Raw genomic sequence first — 18,189 nt, forward strand, 5'->3', positions numbered from 1 at the left:
CCCGGACCCGTTCAGACCCGGAACAGTTTCAGACCCGGAACAGTTTCAGACCCGGACCCGTTCAGACCCGGAACAGTTCAGACCCGGAACAGTTTCAGACCCGGAACGGTTTCAGACCCGGAACCGTTTCAGACCCGGACCCGTTCAGACCCGGACCCGTTCAGACCCGGAACAGTTTCAGACCCGGACCCGTTCAGACCCGGAACAGTTCAGACCCAGAACCGTTTAGACCCGTTTAAACTTGGTTTCGGTGAAGTTTGCTGCACCGATGCGCTAAATTTGCTCCTCATTATTTAAAAATCTGTTATTTTTCTCTGCTGCTCATCAAGCAGAATAAATTTACCGTCTAAAACTCGTTTACAATCTAGCAAATGTAAACAGTTGATCTTATTTTAGTTGTTTTATTGCTTCAGGTTTACTGGAGCGTTTTAACTTTAAAAACAATAAAATTAATGTGTTTTTCCGGCCTGGTGATCAAGTTGTTGCTTTTTGAGGCCGTTTTTCAGCCGAGTCCAGATTAATTTGATGCTGCTGTTGATTCTCGCATCAGAACAGCGGCTCTGCGCCCCTCCCCCACCGGTTGCTGCAGCGAGGTGACTGGAGCTGCTGCGTCTCTGGTTTCTCATTCAGAGGATTTGCGTTGTTGAGCTCTGCTAACTGAAGCACTTCATGTTTCTGCATTAAAAGCTGTTGATGTCGGAAAACTGCAGTTTCCCATCGATGAAGTTTCATTTCGAGTTTTCCAGGCTGCTGGGGGGAAAAGCCAGCAGCTGTTCTGTTTCCGTTTGGATAAAACTCAGTCAGGTTTTCTGGAAAAGGTTTTCGATCTTAGAAACGGTAAAATTTAACATTTTTGCTGCTGTGAAACTTAAAACCAACCAGTGAAGTTTTTCCATTTGGAGGTTTTCGAGCTGGTTTCCCTCAGATGGGCTGCAGGTCATTTCATGACTTCATGCTCCCAATTTTACAACTTTATACCACATATTGACTCATAACTTTATCTTATTTGTAATATTACAACGTTGTTAATATTCCTTTGGTATCAGTAAGGTGCATTTGAATATTATGACTCAATTTTACAGCTTTATATGAAGATATTTTAATAAAAAATAAATATAATTCACATTATTTTATGACTTCTTGTAATTTAGTGACTTTGTAATATTTTATTCACGTAATTCCACACCTTCATTCTCATAGTTTTACAGCTTTATTGTTGCACAACTTAACATTATAACTTCTATAAACTGATTGACCTTGTAAAGTTTAGTCGTTTCTGGCTGTAATATTTTGTGGTCGGTTTGCAGCTGATGGCTGCAGCTGGTTGGTTCTGCTCTCATCCTCTGCTCTGGTTTCTCCCATCAGGAAGGAGTTTGTGGAGGGATGCAGGGCCATCCGGGCCGACAGCATCGAGGGCATCTGCTCCCGCTTCCCCTTCCTGCTGCTGGAGGCGCAGGGCGAGGAGAGCTTCAAGGACCTGTACCGCTTCACCTTCCAGTTCGGCCTGGACGCCGACGAGGGCCAGCGCTCGCTGCAGCGCGACATCGCCATCGCCCTGTGGCGCCTCGTCTTCACGCAGGACACGCCGCCCGTCCTGGAGCGCTGGCTCGACTTCCTGGCCGAGAACCCGTCGGGCGTGCGCGGCATCTCCAGAGACACGTGGAACATGTTCCTGAACTTCACGCAGGCCATCGGGCCGGACCTGAGCAACTACAGCGAGGACGAGGCCTGGCCCAGCCTCTTCGACACCTTCGTGGAGTGGGAGCTGGAGCGCCGGAAACGAGAGGAGGAGGAGGAGGAGGCGGCGCTGACGAAGGACGAGGAGACGGACTGCCCCGCCTCAGACGCAGAGGGAAGCCGTGGGGGGGCCGCTGACCTCAGACCACACATATTTCTATCAGAGGGAAGAATATGATCTACAAGTGAAGCAGACTTCTGGGAATTATTAGTTTTACCATTTCAGCTCCTGTTCGGTTCCTGCACTGCAAAAATGTAAAATCTCACCCGTTGATTTTGGTCGAGTTTCTACTGCAAATGTCTTAATACGCCTGAAACATGAGAAAACTAACATATGCCCAACTATGTAGCTCAAGATAATTCATCAGTATTAATGAAAATGTTCCGTTGGCAGATAATTTCACATTTTCCACATTTTACGAGTGAAATAAAAGAAATAATCTTCTACATTTTACCATCAGTATTAATGAATTACTTACTGAAAACAAGCTCATATCCTGGTGAAACGATTAATCGTGATCAATTATTACGAATAATTGATCACGATTAACCCGATTAATTGAAGTTCTTATTTGTTACTGAGTATTTTTGTAGTTTTTACCAGACAAAAAGCAGCAAATACTTCAGCTGAACTAAAGTAAGACGAACTCTGAGCTTGTTTTATGTCGTCGTTAATGAAAAAGTTTCACTGACGGATAATTAAGACATTTTGAAATAATCTATAATTTTTTATTAAAAACAAACTCGTGTCTTTCTGAAGCTTAAATCAGTTTTGTTTGAAATGTTGCAGAAATGATTAATTATGATTAATCCAATTAATCATGATTAATCAGATTAATCGGTTGGTTTCTAGTCAAATATCTTGGTGCAGCTGAAATGGGACAAAAATAACTTTTGAAGATATAAGAGCTTGTTTGTAATCACTTATTGATTCCTATACATGGGAACATTATTTCACTTTCTCCCATGTTATAAGTGGAATAATCCAGCACATTGTTATCGATGTTGATGAATTATTTACTTAAAACAAGCTCCTCTGTCTTGCTTGTTATTTTTGCCAGTGTATTTGCAGTAGAAACCGACTTTAACTGGTGATGTTGTTTTTGCAGTGAGCTCCAGTTTTCTCCTCTTCAAAGGGCTCCGAGGTTCTTTAAGCACTTCTTCTGTTAAGTTATTGTTTTATCCTCCATGAAACCGTTTGTTGGCTCGGTGAAGGTTTGGGCTGAGATCTGCTCACACGTCCAGCTCCAGAGTCCGAAGGGTTGATCGGTTCTGGGTCCGGTTCTGGGTCCGGTTCGACGCAGAAGCATCACTTAGATTCGTTTTTCTCTCCCCGCTTCCTTCAAATATCACTAAATTGGCTTCAAACGTTTGTGCCGCTGTGATTTAAAGACATTAATGTTTCCAGAGGTCATCAAAGGTCAATCGGCCCCAACAACATTTACAAAATCAAACAGATTTTTTTATTTTATATATTATACCAATATTTTTGGTTTTGTTTGTGGACACATTGGGAAACTTTTAAATTATAACAGTTTTGCTGCAGAGTTGATTGACACAGTATTTCCATTTTGTTTGATTTCCTTAATGTGGAGCAGCTGGTTGACCTTTTATGACCTCTGGAAACATTTATTAACATCTTTAAACACTGTAAAAAAAACCACTAAATCTTACCAAGTTATTTTTGTCTAGTTTCTGGTGCAAATTTCTTAGTACGCTGTAAAAATAACCAAAGTAACTTTTCAGCAATAAGTCAGAGCTGGTTTTACGTTAGTAATGCCTTGATGTTGATGAAATGTTGAAGATTATTTAGATTATAAGTTTTAAGTGAAATGACCTGCCAGTCGTTTTCATCAATATTAAGGAATTATCTTTAAACAAACCTTCACGTTTTGCTGAAAAGTTTCTAATAAGTTCGTTTTGTCTTGATTCAAAAGCCACAAGATGTTTGCACTAGAAACTAAACCAAAATCCTTTGGTAAGGTTTTGTTTTTGCAGTGCAACGTTTGTTATATTTAATCAGAAACTGAGCCTGTTGGTTAAAAATAGACACATTTTCAGGTTTCACTGCAGAAATAAGATCTTTCCATCGATTCTGGCAGATTATTTCACTTTTATCGAGACATTTTCTCGTGTTTCAGGTGAAAAAACTCACCAGTGGAACCAGAACCTTTTCATTAATATTAAGGAATTATTGACATAAAACTAGTTCCTATAAATAGCTGAAAAGTTGCTTGTTAATTAGTTTTCTCCTTTCAGGTGTGATAATAGATTTGCACCAGAAACTAGACCAAAAATCCTTTGGTAATATTTTGTTTTTGCAGTGAAATGACAATGTTTGCTGCTCAAATGTTTAATTTGAAGACGGGAGGATTTAATTTTTATTGGTTTCAAATCGAGGTCGTTTCCATGGTACCAGCCTCATCCTGTTTTTATTTTTTCCTCCTGACGTTGATGTCCACCATCTCAAAGACAGCAGAGAGACGTCGGCTTTCTTCTGCAGGAACTGAAAAGCTAGGATTTGTGGGTAATTTATGCAGAAACTCGGGCAGGAGTTTCAAAATAAAAGATGAATAATGCGAATACTAAAGCTGCTGGCTGCTCAGACCAGCGGCCGGCTGATTTGCTGTACTTGAATGCTTTGCACAGATCGATGCTAACCACATGATTGCTGTTCAGACTGAGCTGAGTTAGACCTGCTGGGTGGTGGAGAGGATGTGACGTCATCAAGATGGTGGCCACTTCCTGATCTGTTTGGTTTACATCTAATATGGTTTTATTTCAAGCCCACTTTTTTTTTTATAAGAAATGTACTGATTTATAATAAATAAAAACAGTGTTGAATTTTTGACCTTAAAGGCCTGAGCGAGTTTATACTGGATGGACGGACGGATGGGTGGATGGACGGATGGATGGATGGACGGATGGGTGGGTGGATGGACGGACGGATGGGTGGATGGACTGATGGATGGACGGATGGATGGATGGATGGATGGATGGATGGATGGATGGATGAAACGCGGTTGGATGGTTGAGAGGTGTAGAGGTGTGCAGCATCCATCCATCCACCCACCCATCCATCCATCCATCCATCCATAGATATGAACCCGGTTGGCGCCGGGAGGGTCGGTGGGCGTGTCCAACGCTGATGCGGCTCCTCTGATTGGCTGAAATCTCTCCTGGTAACCGACCAACACACGAGACGTGAAAAAAAAATAAAAATAAAAAGCTCGGTATTTCTTTGACGGATAAAGTCAGGCTTTCTGTATCCTGTAAGTACTTCTATGTTTATCAGAGCGGGAACGTTAAAGTTTATTTGGGTGTTTTCATGAACATTTTGTTGGGTGTTAAACTCCTCAGCCGTTCAGGTTGTTATTAGCTGCAGCGCTAGCTGCTTGCTAACAGCTTTTAACCTCGCCTGTCAGATTTAACGTGTAATAAACGAAACCCGGTGAACAAAAAGAAAAAAGCTTAGCTGTATTTGTAAATAAACGGGGTTTTATTCATGGTGAAAACGCGTCATGAGCCGCCAGCTGTGGGGAAATGCTCGGTCAGGGTCGGGCTGACCAGATGTGTTGATGCTAGCGGAGCAGCATCGACGCCTCCCGCATTAAACCGTTACGTTCAGGTTGAATACAGGTTTATCCTGTGTCCTCCTGCAGGGAGAACCAGACTGAGCTCCGGTTATCACAGAAACCTCCATGATCTCCGGCTGGCAGGATGCGGGATCCTCCGGCAGCTGCAGGACACCATGGATAACCAGGTGACTGCTGGCCGGGTTTTAGATTATCACTCCTCATTCTCTGTGATCCAACAGGGGATCAATGCACTGATGCATGCCTGGTTATCTGTTCTCTATCACTAACCCCTGATTTCTTCCTTCTGCTCTCTGCTCTGCTCCTGACGCTTCAGATGCTCTAACTATTAGCCCAATAGAAACTGAGTAAGACCTTTGATTTATTTCCATTGTCATGTATTATGGTTGTAAGAATCACACAGCGTGGCTTTCAGGTGACTGTTATGATGTCAAATATGTAGTAAAAATTTAATAATACACCTTTAACATGTTGCAGCAGGGCCGGCCCAATTCATATGCAGGTTAAGCGGCTGCTTAGGGCCTCCACACCACCAGGGGGCCCCCCGAGAGCACCAGTGTAGCATGAGAAAATAAACGTATAAATGTTTAAAATAACATTGAATCATACAAACTAAGTGCGATTATACATGGAAGAACCATTTCCACATTGTTCTTGTTCCAGAAATAATGGTGAATTTCTCCCTGTTGATGCAGCTGCCTGCTGGGGAAACATAAGATTCTAAATGTGTTTTCTGTAAACTTAGAGTTTATCAGCTGATGTTACTTTCAAATATTGAAAATAACACTTAAATACCACTCTGCATTTCAAAATTCAGATAATTGTGTTTTTATTTTGCTACTCCTGTAAGGTTAAAATTTAAATCTACAATAGCCCTGAGATGATGTAAGCTAAATACAGACGATGCTAATGATAGCAGGTATGTTGCACACACAGAGGAGCTTAGAAATGATAAAGCATCTGATGCTAACATGCTGGGTTTTGGGGCCCAAAAAGGCTTGGGCCGGCCCTGACGGAAAATAATGACCTGCCACACTTTCTGGTTTTAATTTGTCTGAAAAATTACAAACTGAGTATCATTTTCCTTCATCTTCAGGCTGTGCTTTAAATGCATTAAATCTGAACAAAACCCCTCCAGGTTTGGTTGTAATGTGATAAAAACGTCTTTGTGACGGTTTAGAGTTTTATTCTGGGTTCACCACAGGAAGCAGCTTTAACCTCCACTCATGTTTGTGTTTTGGTGTGATTCAGCACTTCCTGCTTCTGCTTTATTAGGACTTTCTTTCCTTTCTTAATGCTTCTGTGTTGATGTTGCTGACTCGTCTGCATCCATGAATGTTTATAAATATTTAGTGCATTAAAATAACCAAATTAAAGCCATAAAACTTTTAGCGCTGTAACACATTCTTTCTGCTCTTCCTGTGAGATTCTCTATGTAGTCATCATCCAGTCATCCAGCAGGAGTCTGCAGATAACTGATCTAACCTGTATGGTGAATATGAATGAGTGAATAAGGGTGAATAGTTTCTTTGGTTGTGTTTAAAGGGGAGGAAAGCGAGCCGAGAGGAGGAGTCGGCCTCTGCTGCGGATGAAACTCTGGATGAATATTTAATCGGCCTCCAGCAGAAAAACAGGTGAAGTTTGACTTGGATGGATGCATGAATGTGAACGTATGAAAATACAGCAGCTAGCAAAATAATTCCTCCAGAAAAAATGTGCATAAATATATATAATGAATTTTCTTTATAAAATATAAATCAAAAGTATTTTTTAACATGTATAACAAGAAATTATTTATAAATCTAATTTAGATTTATAAATTAAATCTAAATTAATTAGATTTAAATTAATGATTCTGCAGGTTCTGCTGCAGAATCATGTTGGATTGTTTTCAGAGCCAGAATTTAATTTAGTTAATTATGTAGCTTTTAATTCCATATAAATTTTAACTCCTTTATCGCCGTTTTCTGTTTGTTTTTACATACAAAAGTCCAAAACTGGAATTTTTGCTGTTAGAATAATCAACCTGGGGAACAGATTTAAAACTGTAAACTTCTTTGCTGTTGGGGTTTGAATTCAAAACTTTGCTTATTTTATATATCTGTCACTGAAATTACCTAAAGTTGAAGTTGTTTTCCTGACCAGAGCTCTGAGGCGCCTCAGGGTCAAAGGTCGGCGGGAGGTGGAGCTGGAGCGGCTGGAGGAAGGCTTTTCCATTTACTTTAATGGAGCGAACGCCGAGGCGAGTCGGAGGAACAGCCAGGCTTCCAGAACCGCCTGCTCTCTGCCGGACCAGCGGGCCGCAGGTACCGCTGCTTTAACAGGAGGGTCAAAGGTCATTTACGTTTTCTATGTATAAACAGACTGGTGTCCTTTTCATCACCCGAATCATTCCTGTCTGCTAAATGACACAGAAAGGAGAGATTTTCTAAGGTTTGCTTTAGTTTGTGACGTTTGCTCTCAGCTCCTGGGGTCAAACGTTTTGGGTTTCCTTCCAGAAGCTTCTCTCTAGTTTTCTGGAGTTCTGGTCCAAATCTTTCTGACAGAACCAGCAGAACTGGGTCAGTTTTATTTTGCATATTTAAAATGTCTTCCAGGTCCAGTGGAGTTTTTATTTTTTAACAAAGTTAAAGTTTATTGGTCTTTGAGAAGGCTAACTAGCATTATTATATAATTATCAATATATTGGTTTCAGTAACGCTCTAATTGAAGGGGTGAGCATAAAACTGACATAACTCCTGTCATGAACATAAATAAATCTTTATGAATGTTTATGACAGTTGTCATGAAGTGTCATTCGGTTTAAGTGTCATTATAAATGCCAACTTTGCATTAAATTATCATAATTTACAAAGTTGGCATTTTTAATGACACTTTTAATGCAACTTTGCATTAAAAGTGTCATTATTTACTGAACGACACTTCATGGCAACAGTCAGACATTCATAAAGACTTTATGTTCATGACGGATGTCATGTCATGTCAGTCTTATTCTCACCCCTTCAAATAAAGTGTTGCCTTAGTTTCCAATGTATACAAAGATTAAATGAAAAATCTGCAGATTGTGACAATTTTTACCTGATGAATCACCAGAATAATTGATGAATCAATAACTAGTCAGCTGCAGACGGTGAGGACGAGGCGTCTGAACGTCATGTTGCTGCCGTCCTGCAGCATACGGTCCAGGATCTGACGGCTGCCCGGTCCGAGCGCCGGACGGTGAATCACCGATAGTGACAGCTTTTCGTTTCCTTCTGCTCCGCCGTCTCTGCGCTGACGGCCGTCTGCGTTAGTGTTTCCTGTTCTCTGTGGATGAAGTCACACACACTCCTTCCTCTCTGCCATGATCTGACTCATCTGCAGACGTCTGCAGGAGCGCCCACCAGCTAGCCGAGCGCAGCGGGATTCTGGGATCTGAGACGAGCCGGAAGAGGAGTCAGACGGCGCCGGAGCGGGTCCGCAGGAAGGAATGGGTGCAGGTACGACCCGAGGTCACTGCAGGTCACTAAGACTAACCGCATAACCAAACCTGAGAGAGAGAAAGCATTTTAACTGAACTAATAATGAGGAGAACCTATGACTCACTGGAACCAAAATGTATGTTTATAAAACTAAAACATACTGAATGTTGGTTTTAGTTTAAGAATCTATTGATTAGCCTTTCAAACTGATGTGAAATAACGTCGTTTGTTGGCAGATTACGGCCGTAGTAAAACTCCAGTCAGCTGGTTGTTCAACGGTTAATATGTTTTTTAGAAAATGGCGTCTTCTGTTGAGTCCGTTACTTAATGCAGGTAATCACAGTACAAGACTTTGGATTTTTAAAATTCTGCGCCTGAAAATGAACCAAAGTATGAAAAAGTTCAAACTATTGTAACCCTGGTGCAAAATCCAAAACTCAAATCCAGGTGAGTAGAGGAGCCAAAAAAAAAAAAAGTATTAACGACTCAAACGAGTGACTAATCAAACCATCAGGCTTTTAGTGTAAAATAATTATAAAATATAAAATTATGAGGAAATTTTAGTGTTTCAAAGACAAAAAGTGAAAAATATTACAAAATAACAAAAATCAGGCAGAAGAAACTTTTTTCCAAATCAGTTTCTTTCAATAATGAATTTATGAAACTTGAACAAAATCTGCAGGTTTGTTTCTGGTGAATATTTTATTAAAACTTTTCCTTCACTCAGTGAAGAACTGACAGAAGTTTCAGCGTCTCTGGTTTCTCTCCGGCTGTTCAGACGCTCATCTCCTCTTCATGCAGGAATCTGTTGAGATCCGGACAGAGGACGGCCTCAGAGTCAAACTCTCCCCTGATTTTCGCTACTCTGAGGATTTCGAGCCGTATGAAAGCGTGGACATGGAGGTAGAGGGGAGATTCCCAGTGACGGCGTCGTGTGGGTGGTTTTATTTAGAGGAGGGCTGCGCCTCGGATGCAACTGTCTGTCCTCATTAGCATCTCCATCTCCTCCATTTTCCCGTCTTTCCTCCATCCCTGGTGTTGCGTGCAGAGCTGCAGCCAGCGCTCGCCATGTAGAGATTCCTCCAAGCTTCAGCGCTCCTTCAGCTGCAGGCCGGAGGTCCAGGGCGGCCCGGCCGACCCGGAGCACGGCGAGAAGGTTCTCCTCAGCCTGGAGGAGGTGAAGGTGAGGAACCGTCTGAATTTGGTTTGTGTTTTCAGACAGTTCAGCTGCAGCGCTGCTTGCTTGCACGCTTGAGCGCTCTGATGTTCAGCCCAACGTCTGCGGCGGTGAAGCAGGTTTTGCGTCGGAGCCTGGAGGTCAGCATGCGGCGGAGCAGCCGCGGCTCGGCGGGGGAGGAGTCGGACGAGGAGTGGATCGAGGAGCAGATGGAGAGGGAGGAGAGCACCGAGAGCCTGGATGAGCTCGGCCTGCCGCTCTCCAAATCCTCCAGCAGCTCACGGAAGAGCGAGCCCAGCGGCGCCTTCGACCCCGCCGACCTCATTGTGCTGGACTTTGGACCCTCGCATAAAGGTAGCTGCAGCTGAGAGGAACCCGACTGGGTCCAGTTTGGGCTCTAATGAGGCTTTAGGGATGATCCATCGGTTCAATAGAAACCTGGAGGGATTTTTAAAAACAAGAACCGACCGACTCACCGGTATGACGGAGAACTAGAATAAATTAATATTACAGGGAAAAAAGTCAAAATAATGTGAAGCAAAAGTCAAAATACAGAAAAAATATAAAACAAAAAGAATAAAGTAATATATGAGAAAAGTTGAAATGAGAGAAAAAGGTCAGCAATGCGATGGTAAAGTTGTAATAACAGAAGATAAAAGGCGCCGCCAGACACACACACACACACACACACAGACACACACACACACACACACACACACACACACACACACACACACACACACACACACACACAGACACACACACACACACACACACACACACACAGACACACACACACTCTGATGCTTCGCAGATTATTGGAACTTTTTGCTCCGTGGGAAAAACTGAGCAGATAAATCATTTAAACTCTGAACATTATGACCATAATAACACTTTTCGGCTGTTGAATCAGTTTTTTGAAGGTGGAAATAAATGAAGCTTCTGCTTTTATTCTGAAATATGTTGATCTTTCTTAGGGCGTAAGGTTGAGCGTTCTCTGTCTGCGAGGAGGAGAGAAAGCAGCGACTCGTTTGTTCCCAGCAGGCCTCTGTTGGTGAAGAGCAAAACGTTGGACAGGCCTCCAGGCTGGGACGGACAGAGTGAGAGTTTTAACATGACCTTACATTTAGACTGTTGTTTATTATGGTTTTATATGTGTTATTAACACTTTGGGAACTTTTCGTGTGAAGCTGCTGCTGTTCTACTCCATTATAAAATGTGGAGGTAAAGTTTGGATGACGTTGCATTAATGGCTGGTTTGTGTGTTTCAGGGCCGAGGAGCCGCACAGAGCGGCCGCTGTCAGCAGCCAGGAAGGCTTCAGCTGAGGAGCGAGACCCGGCCCAGGTTTTCTGCAGCGTCCGGGACGCCATGCAGAGGGAGAACTGCAGCCCTGGGCAGAGAGCCGGCGCCTGCAGCCGCAGCACGGTCTGAGACACACACACACTGACAGACATACACACACTGACAGACACACACTGACAGACAGACACACTGACAGACACACACACACACTGACAGACACACACTGACAGACACACACACACTGACTGACAGACACACACACACTGACTGACAGACAGACACATACACTGACAGACACACACTGACAGACACACACACACTGACAGACACACACACACACACACACTGACAGACAGACACACACTGACTGACAGACAGACACACACACTGACAGACACACACACACACACACACACACAGCAGGGCGTCAACCCTCCACCATCAAATAGAAACTATGGATGCAAGTTGTTGATTAATAAATTAATATAAAGTTGACAGATCTTATCATTATTATTATTTCCATAACAAATTGCTAATTTTTTTCATCATATGTTGAATTTAACAAAAATAAACAAAAAGAAATGTTAACATTATTTTGAGTCGGCTGCATTAAATACTGCTTGAATAAACAGGAAATATTTAGACATATTTAAAAATATATAACAAAACACGAACCTCTAAAGTAGCTGAAGAGAAAAATAAAATAATATATGAACAACGTACTTCCCTATGAACACAGGCTGTTGTTGCTCTTGAAGGAAAGTTTAAACTTTTCTCCATGAAAAGCATCAACTCAATAAAACCCTAAAAATCAACTTTGCATCATGTTTCATTTTCTCTGGCGCCTTCGCGTCGCATGTGATCGAGACGTAAACGGAGCTCCGACATGAACGAAGCGCCATTAAAAGGTGAAACTGGAGGAGTTACGGAGTGAAAGCTTCTTTAAACAAGACGGAGGCTCGAATGTCTTTTACTGAACCTTTCTGTTCAGTTTTTGTTTTGTTTTTTGAGGAGAAAAACGGCGAAAGCTGTTCGTAACCAAAGCAACCAAATATCAACAAAGCAAGATGGCGACAAAACGGAACCAGATACTGAAGCATTCTTCAAAATAAAAGACTTCCTCTGTTCAAATAAATCATGTCTTGCACTTAAATATATTTCACTTCATCTTTGTAATTATATACAATCATGTTCAATTCAATTAATGATAATCATCATGTAATCTATGCATTAGTCACTTATCATGCAAAATATACTGAACAACATATAAGTGTAAGAAAGTCACAACTGGAGGAGTTTGTATTTACAAACAGAACAGCAGAAAGTTATTCTTTATCCCACACCGGACTGTTTGGAGCTTTTCTCTTTCCCGTCCTGAAATGCCGTCCGCCATCTTTGTTTCTGTCGCCGACTCCGCTCAGGACGACCAGTGGCGCCCTCTGCTGGATGGCGGCCAAACTGCAACATGTAAAGAACGTCTAAGCAGACGTTTTTACGTAGTTTATAGTTTGGAGCTAAATTTAGTGTTTTCTCATTATATACAAAAATATATAAAATACACAATTCCTACAAGGAAAAGGAAAAAATAAAATAAAACCTACCCACCAAACAACTACTGTCGCCTAACAGTATAAGATATTCAACCAAAAAATACAAACACCAAGGTCAAGAGTTATGGAAAAATGATTTACAAAAAATTGATTAATTAATCTGGTTAGTTCCCAGCGCTGGGGTGGAGCAGCTTCCTCCCACTGAAGACGAGTTAGCCGCCCTGCTAGCAGATGGAGCTAATTTTAAGCTAATAAACTGTTAATCGATAATTAATCGTCCCCCCATCCAGTGATTTATCACCATGTTGCATAGGAAGTGGGGTTCTGCTGACTCTCCTCTCCTTCAGGTTCAGGGTCACCAGGAGGTCAACGGCGTGAAGCCCCCTGGTGGTCATGGGAAGGATGAGAACGGCGTCTCCGTGGCGATGCAGAGGATCACCCTGCTGGCCCCCAGGTCCGTCTCACGCCGCCGGCTTCCTGCGGGGCGCCGAGCCCAGCCTCACCTCTGTGATTCTGTGCAGGCAGCGGCAGAGGCTCCTAAAGGCCCTGGAGCAGCTGGAAGCAGAACCCGGCCAGAACCCAGACCTCTCCAAGCAGCCGGTGAGTCAGCGGCACGCGCTGCCGGACCGGAACCGATCCGCTCTGCCTGATGTGACCGGCTCTGTCGGCGTTGCAGAGAGAGCCGCCGCCGCCGGCAGACGTCCCCCCCGCGCTGTACGTTACCATGGAGATCCTGTCCAACTGGGGCAACGCGCTGCAGGTCGGCCTGACGGAGATGCAGTTCTTCTGCCGCAGAAACAGGAAGCTGTTCGTGTCGCCGCACGACATCGACATCAGGAACGCCGACCACCCGGGGAACCTGGCGGCGCTGGTCAACGGGAAGGTCAAGGTGGGTCCGTTCTGGTTGCTAAGATCTATAGAGCTGTGAGTCAAACCTTCACTTTTACAGCCAGGAAACGCTGAGATGGTCGATGTTTACACTGAAACACAGAGACAAACATTCATTTCTTTAATGAATCAGTTTTATTATTATGTAAAAACCCAACCAGAGAAAAGAGCAGCTTCACTTTCATTTTATTATACATAACTATATTATATAATAATAATAATAATAATAGCTCTTCTTAAATATAACCAATATTTAGATTACATTTATTCTAATTAATCTTAATAGTAGTTGTAGTAATATTAAAATATAATGATTATTAAATGTAACAATTATTTACATTAAACTTTAACATGATGAATATAACAAAATAAAGATTTATTATCATTAAGAATAATAGTTATTTAGATTAAACTTTATTATAATAAATGTAACAATGATATTAAGTACTTCATTATTATTAGATATAAAAATAATTTAGATTCACTTGCACATAATAAATATGATTATTTTTAAATTATATGAAATGTGAAAATTATTTTTGATTACATTTAATAATAATAATAATAAATACATGAATGATAAAAKAAGTTTTATTATGTATTATCATTATTAAATTAAAAAAAATTTTAATTATTAAAATATTGTTGTATTTAGCGGTGCTGTCGGTTGTAACAATGTTAACAATAGTTATATTTGAACGGCTTGTTGTGTGAAAATCAGCAGATTTTTTCTTTTTCATGTTTTTTTCTCCTGTTGCTGGTTGGTCAGACCACCAGGGGGCGCCACATGTGGACGTGTCCCTTCCACCCGCCCATCCAGCTCTACTTCATCCTCAGGAACACGGAGCGCGCTCTGGACTTCGGCATCTCCTCCATTAAGATCTGGAACTACAACAGAAGCCTAACCGTACGAAAACATAAGTACTCCATCAGAACCCCGACCCGGTTCACAGATTTCCCCGCTGAACCCGGTTTAGCTGCGCCGCGTCAGTCCAGCCCCAGCAGTGGCTGGTGGAGCTGCCAGTCGGTCTGGATGTGGGGCAGAGCGGGATTACCTCAGAGGATTAGCCTAGCGTTGGTTCTGCTCCTCAGAGCCGCTGCTGTTCTTAGAACCGTTAAAATTACGTTCCTGGAGCCTCTCAGATGCGCCCAGAACCACCATGAGAGGTAAGACTGTTCAGGCTGCAGGGAGTTTCTGGAGTGCAGATTGGGTTCAGCGGCTCTGGGGTCGCTCCGCCTGCTGCCGCTGCGAACCTGCAGCTAGCAACAGTTAGCTGGGAAGTGCTCAGATCTTCCTGCCGCCACAAACCGTAAAGGATTTTATCTGGATAAACACCAACATGGAGTGGAGCAGAGAGCCATCAAATTACTCATTAACAAATCTGAAAAGTGTGGCGTGCATTTTCTATTTAACCACAACCTACCTGTCGATACTTTAGATCAGAGGTGTTCAAACTTCTTGCCCCAAAAGTGTCAAATTTTAACTTAACTTTGATCTTCGTCTGGCTGCAGCTGCAGCTTCGCTCAGCCGATTAATCGATTGTCAGAATCAATTATCAATCAGATAAGAAAACAGCAGATTTTTTGTTAATTTTATTTATACGATATTAAGCAAATAATGCAGTACCTTTTAAATAAGAAAACAAACATTTTATTGCACGAGATGCAACAACACTTTTCCTACTATTAAGAACCACGATTAATCGATTGCTAAACCAGTTGACCACCGTTTCATCAATCGATTAATCATGAATAGTAGATTAATCGTGAGCTGTTAGCTGTCTCTCAGTAAGCGCCGTTTGTCCTGCAGGACCTGGACGTCGGCGCGCGCCACATCCGTCTGTACCTGAACAGCTCGCTGGTGTTTGACGGCGAGCTGGAGAAGGGCTGCGGGAACCAGGTCTTCGACTACGGCTCCACCGTCGACCTGAAGGCCTTCCTGTTGTCCAGCGCCGGCCCTGCGGGGCGCCCCCTGCAGGCCGGGGAGGGCGGCAGCGCACAGCGGCATCGTGCGGTTCTGCCCGACCCGACGGACAGGACTACTACAGTAGACGCTCCGCTCCCGCCCATCGCCGCTCGCCGTCCGTCTGCCCAGAGGAGCGCCCTGGACCGCTCCGCCTCCGCGGATCAGGCGGCGCCCATGCAGCTGACGGTCACCACGCAGCCGTCCGCCTGCCGGGTCGCCCCCCAGTGGCTGCAGCCGCCGAACCGGGCCGCTCCGGAGGGCTGTGAGGCCGGCAGGGAGCGGCCCCGCTGGCTGGTGCCGCAGCTCTCCACGGAAACCAAGCCGTCCTCCTCCTCCATGCTGCCGGAGCTGCCCTGTAACCCGGGCCGCGTGTGCAGAGGGGCGGACGGGCCGATGAACGGCGGGCAGCGCTCCCTGGACCCGAGCTGCGACCTGCTGGAGGAGCTGCAGGCGGAGCGGCCCGTCAGCGGGCGCCGCAGCTCCTTCAGGCAGACGGAGGAGCAGCGCCACCTGGCAGCCGGTAGGAAGTCCTGCATACAGACTAAAGGCTTTTCTGTTTCTGTGGATCCAGATGCTGAGACATTTATTACCAAACCGGGTTTGGTAATAACCCGGTTTGGTAATAAACCAGGTTATTACCAAACCGGGTTCTCACCATTTTAAAGGGACAGTGTCGTGTAAAATCAACTTGTTTTCATCTTTCCATCATGTTTTAATGTTTTTCCCCATCAGAAACCAACGGCAGCGCAGCTCTGATTCATCTCCATGGCAACCACTCAGCTGATAAACGCCTGGGTGGTTTCAAGGAGTTAAATCAGAAATTTAATGTCTTTTAAGTCACATTTGATATTTTTAGCGTTTTATAACGACTGAAGGTAACAGTTACCTGGTGGAGCTTTAAAATGGCCGCCATGTGGCAGGAAAGCTCAGTTCTGCCCCTTTAAAGTTGTGAACAGGGAGGACGGTTCCAGACGCTCCACCTCAGCCTGTGATGTTTTATCTGCTCCTCAGATGAGCCTGTGTCTCTGGTCGGCGCCGCCCGGCGGGCCAGCGGCGCCGGCGCCGGCGCCGGCCGGTCCCGTTGCCACAGCCAGCAGGACGACTCCCTGATGGAGTCCTGGGACTCGCTCACCAAGTTCAACCAGTGCCAGCGCGGCCGCATCTCCAACATGGCCTTCGAAGGCGACGTCTTCGACGAGTTCCTCCAGCGCTGGGGTCGCGGCCCCCCCTCGCTCCCCGTGACCCCCGCCACGACCCTTAGAACCCCGCCGTCCTCCGTCAGCGCGGCGCCGCAGAGCGACGGCCCGGACGACGACCCAGCCGCGGAGCGAGACGACGACTTTGAGATCCCGGTTCTGCCTCAGGGCCGGCGGCTGGTTCTCAACATCCGGTCCACCTGGGGCGACCGCCATTACGTGGGCCTCAACGGCCTGGAGGTGTTCAGCGCCAGCGGCGAGCCACTGCGCCCCGCCGCCATCAGCGCCGACCCTCCGGACATCAACGTGCTTCCGGCGTACGGGAAAGACCCGCGCGTGGCGGCCAACCTGGTGGACGGCGTGAACCGCACGCAGGACGACATGCACCTGTGGCTGGCGCCGTTCACGCCGGGCCGCCGCCACTCCGTCTTCCTGGACTTCGCCGCTCCGCACCAGATCGCCATGATCCGGGTCTGGAACTACAACAAGTCGCGCATCCACTCGTTCCGCGGCGCCAGGGAGGTGGAGATGCTGCTGGACGGCCGCTGCATCTTCAGGGGCGAGATCGCCAAGGCGTCGGGAACGCTGTCCGGAGGTACGACACAGCGCAGCGAAGGATCGCCGACCATCAGGACTGCCTGCTAACATGCTAACCGGGTCGGGACCGTCCGGGTCCCTCCTCTCTGCTGCCGTTTCAGACCTGGACCAGTTCGGGGACACCATCCTCTTCACCACGGACGACGCCATCTTGGAGGCCATGTCTCGCTACGACGAGACGTTTCTGGGCGAAGACGAGCGACCCGACGGGTCGGCGTGTGAGGAAGAGCTGCAGCGGCCGCGCACCGCCGACGGAGAGGGGGACGAGCGACCTTTCACCCAGGCCGGCTTCAGAGAGGAAGACCTCGCAGTGCGTACGGCCTTCATCACCAAACAGACCCGTTTCCCTTCCGTTCTGCTTTCATTCATGTGTTTTAATGTTTTATTAGCTGCAGCTTCAGCTCAGCGCTGCGATGAACCAGCCAGAGGAAAACATGCAGAACGTTCCGGGGATCTTCACTGGGAAGTGTGAGTCTCATCATTTCCTCTGAAAAACGAGTCCCAGAATGCTTGGTCAAACCGGTGATTCATGGCACTTTTGGGTTTCTATACTCTAGCATGAATGTTTCAGAGCTTTTGTTAGAACAGGTGATGCCTGAGCGCCACGGAAGTGAAGCCCAGTGCTGAACTTTGACCTGGATGTAGAAACTAACCCTCAGGATGTGTTTCTGCTTCCTGTTGTGATGTTTCTGCTTCCTGTTGTGATGTTTCTGCTTCC

At 45.1% G+C, this 18,189-nt stretch overlaps 2 protein-coding genes across 6 annotated transcripts in view; both read left to right on the forward strand.

Moving 5' to 3' along the window:
- dcun1d3 (defective in cullin neddylation 1 domain containing 3) overlaps nt 1-4,595 on the forward strand; it is a 10,694-nt gene extending 6,099 nt beyond the window's left edge. For both annotated transcript variants that reach the window (XM_008436283.2, XM_008436282.2), the window contains exon 5: nt 1,366-4,595. In XM_008436283.2, the coding sequence (XP_008434505.1) occupies nt 1,366-1,915 (550 nt within the window). In that variant the 3' untranslated portion in view covers nt 1,916-4,595. The remainder of the gene's footprint in view (nt 1-1,365) is intronic.
- Nucleotides 4,596-4,889: 294 nt separating this feature from the next.
- Nucleotides 4,890-18,189, forward strand: part of katnip (katanin interacting protein) — a 31,380-nt gene continuing 18,080 nt past the window's right edge. The window contains exons 1-18 of one of the 4 annotated variants that reach the window (XM_008436288.2): nt 4,890-5,009; nt 5,400-5,500; nt 6,879-6,967; nt 7,479-7,639; nt 8,697-8,812; nt 9,596-9,697; nt 9,843-9,977; nt 10,088-10,325; nt 10,949-11,071; nt 11,243-11,397; nt 13,172-13,278; nt 13,346-13,424; nt 13,501-13,713; nt 14,482-14,619; nt 15,523-16,198; nt 16,690-17,469; nt 17,573-17,781; nt 17,861-17,939. In XM_008436288.2, the coding sequence (XP_008434510.1) occupies nt 5,489-5,500; nt 6,879-6,967; nt 7,479-7,639; nt 8,697-8,812; nt 9,596-9,697; nt 9,843-9,977; nt 10,088-10,325; nt 10,949-11,071; nt 11,243-11,397; nt 13,172-13,278; nt 13,346-13,424; nt 13,501-13,713; nt 14,482-14,619; nt 15,523-16,198; nt 16,690-17,469; nt 17,573-17,781; nt 17,861-17,939 (3,412 nt within the window). In that variant the 5' untranslated portion in view covers nt 4,890-5,009; nt 5,400-5,488. Of the gene's footprint in view, nt 5,010-5,399; nt 5,501-6,878; nt 6,968-7,478; nt 7,640-8,696; nt 8,813-9,595; nt 9,698-9,842; nt 9,978-10,087; nt 10,326-10,948; nt 11,072-11,242; nt 11,398-13,171; nt 13,279-13,345; nt 13,425-13,500; nt 13,714-14,481; nt 14,620-15,522; nt 16,199-16,689; nt 17,470-17,572; nt 17,782-17,860; nt 17,940-18,189 lie in introns of those variants that run through there. The other 3 variants (XM_008436289.2, XM_008436290.2, XR_001777647.1) reach the window with 3 other exon arrangements.

Source organism: Poecilia reticulata, linkage group LG19, assembly GCF_000633615.1.
Source record: "Poecilia reticulata strain Guanapo linkage group LG19, Guppy_female_1.0+MT, whole genome shotgun sequence".
Lineage (NCBI taxonomy): Eukaryota > Metazoa > Chordata > Actinopteri > Cyprinodontiformes > Poeciliidae > Poecilia > Poecilia reticulata.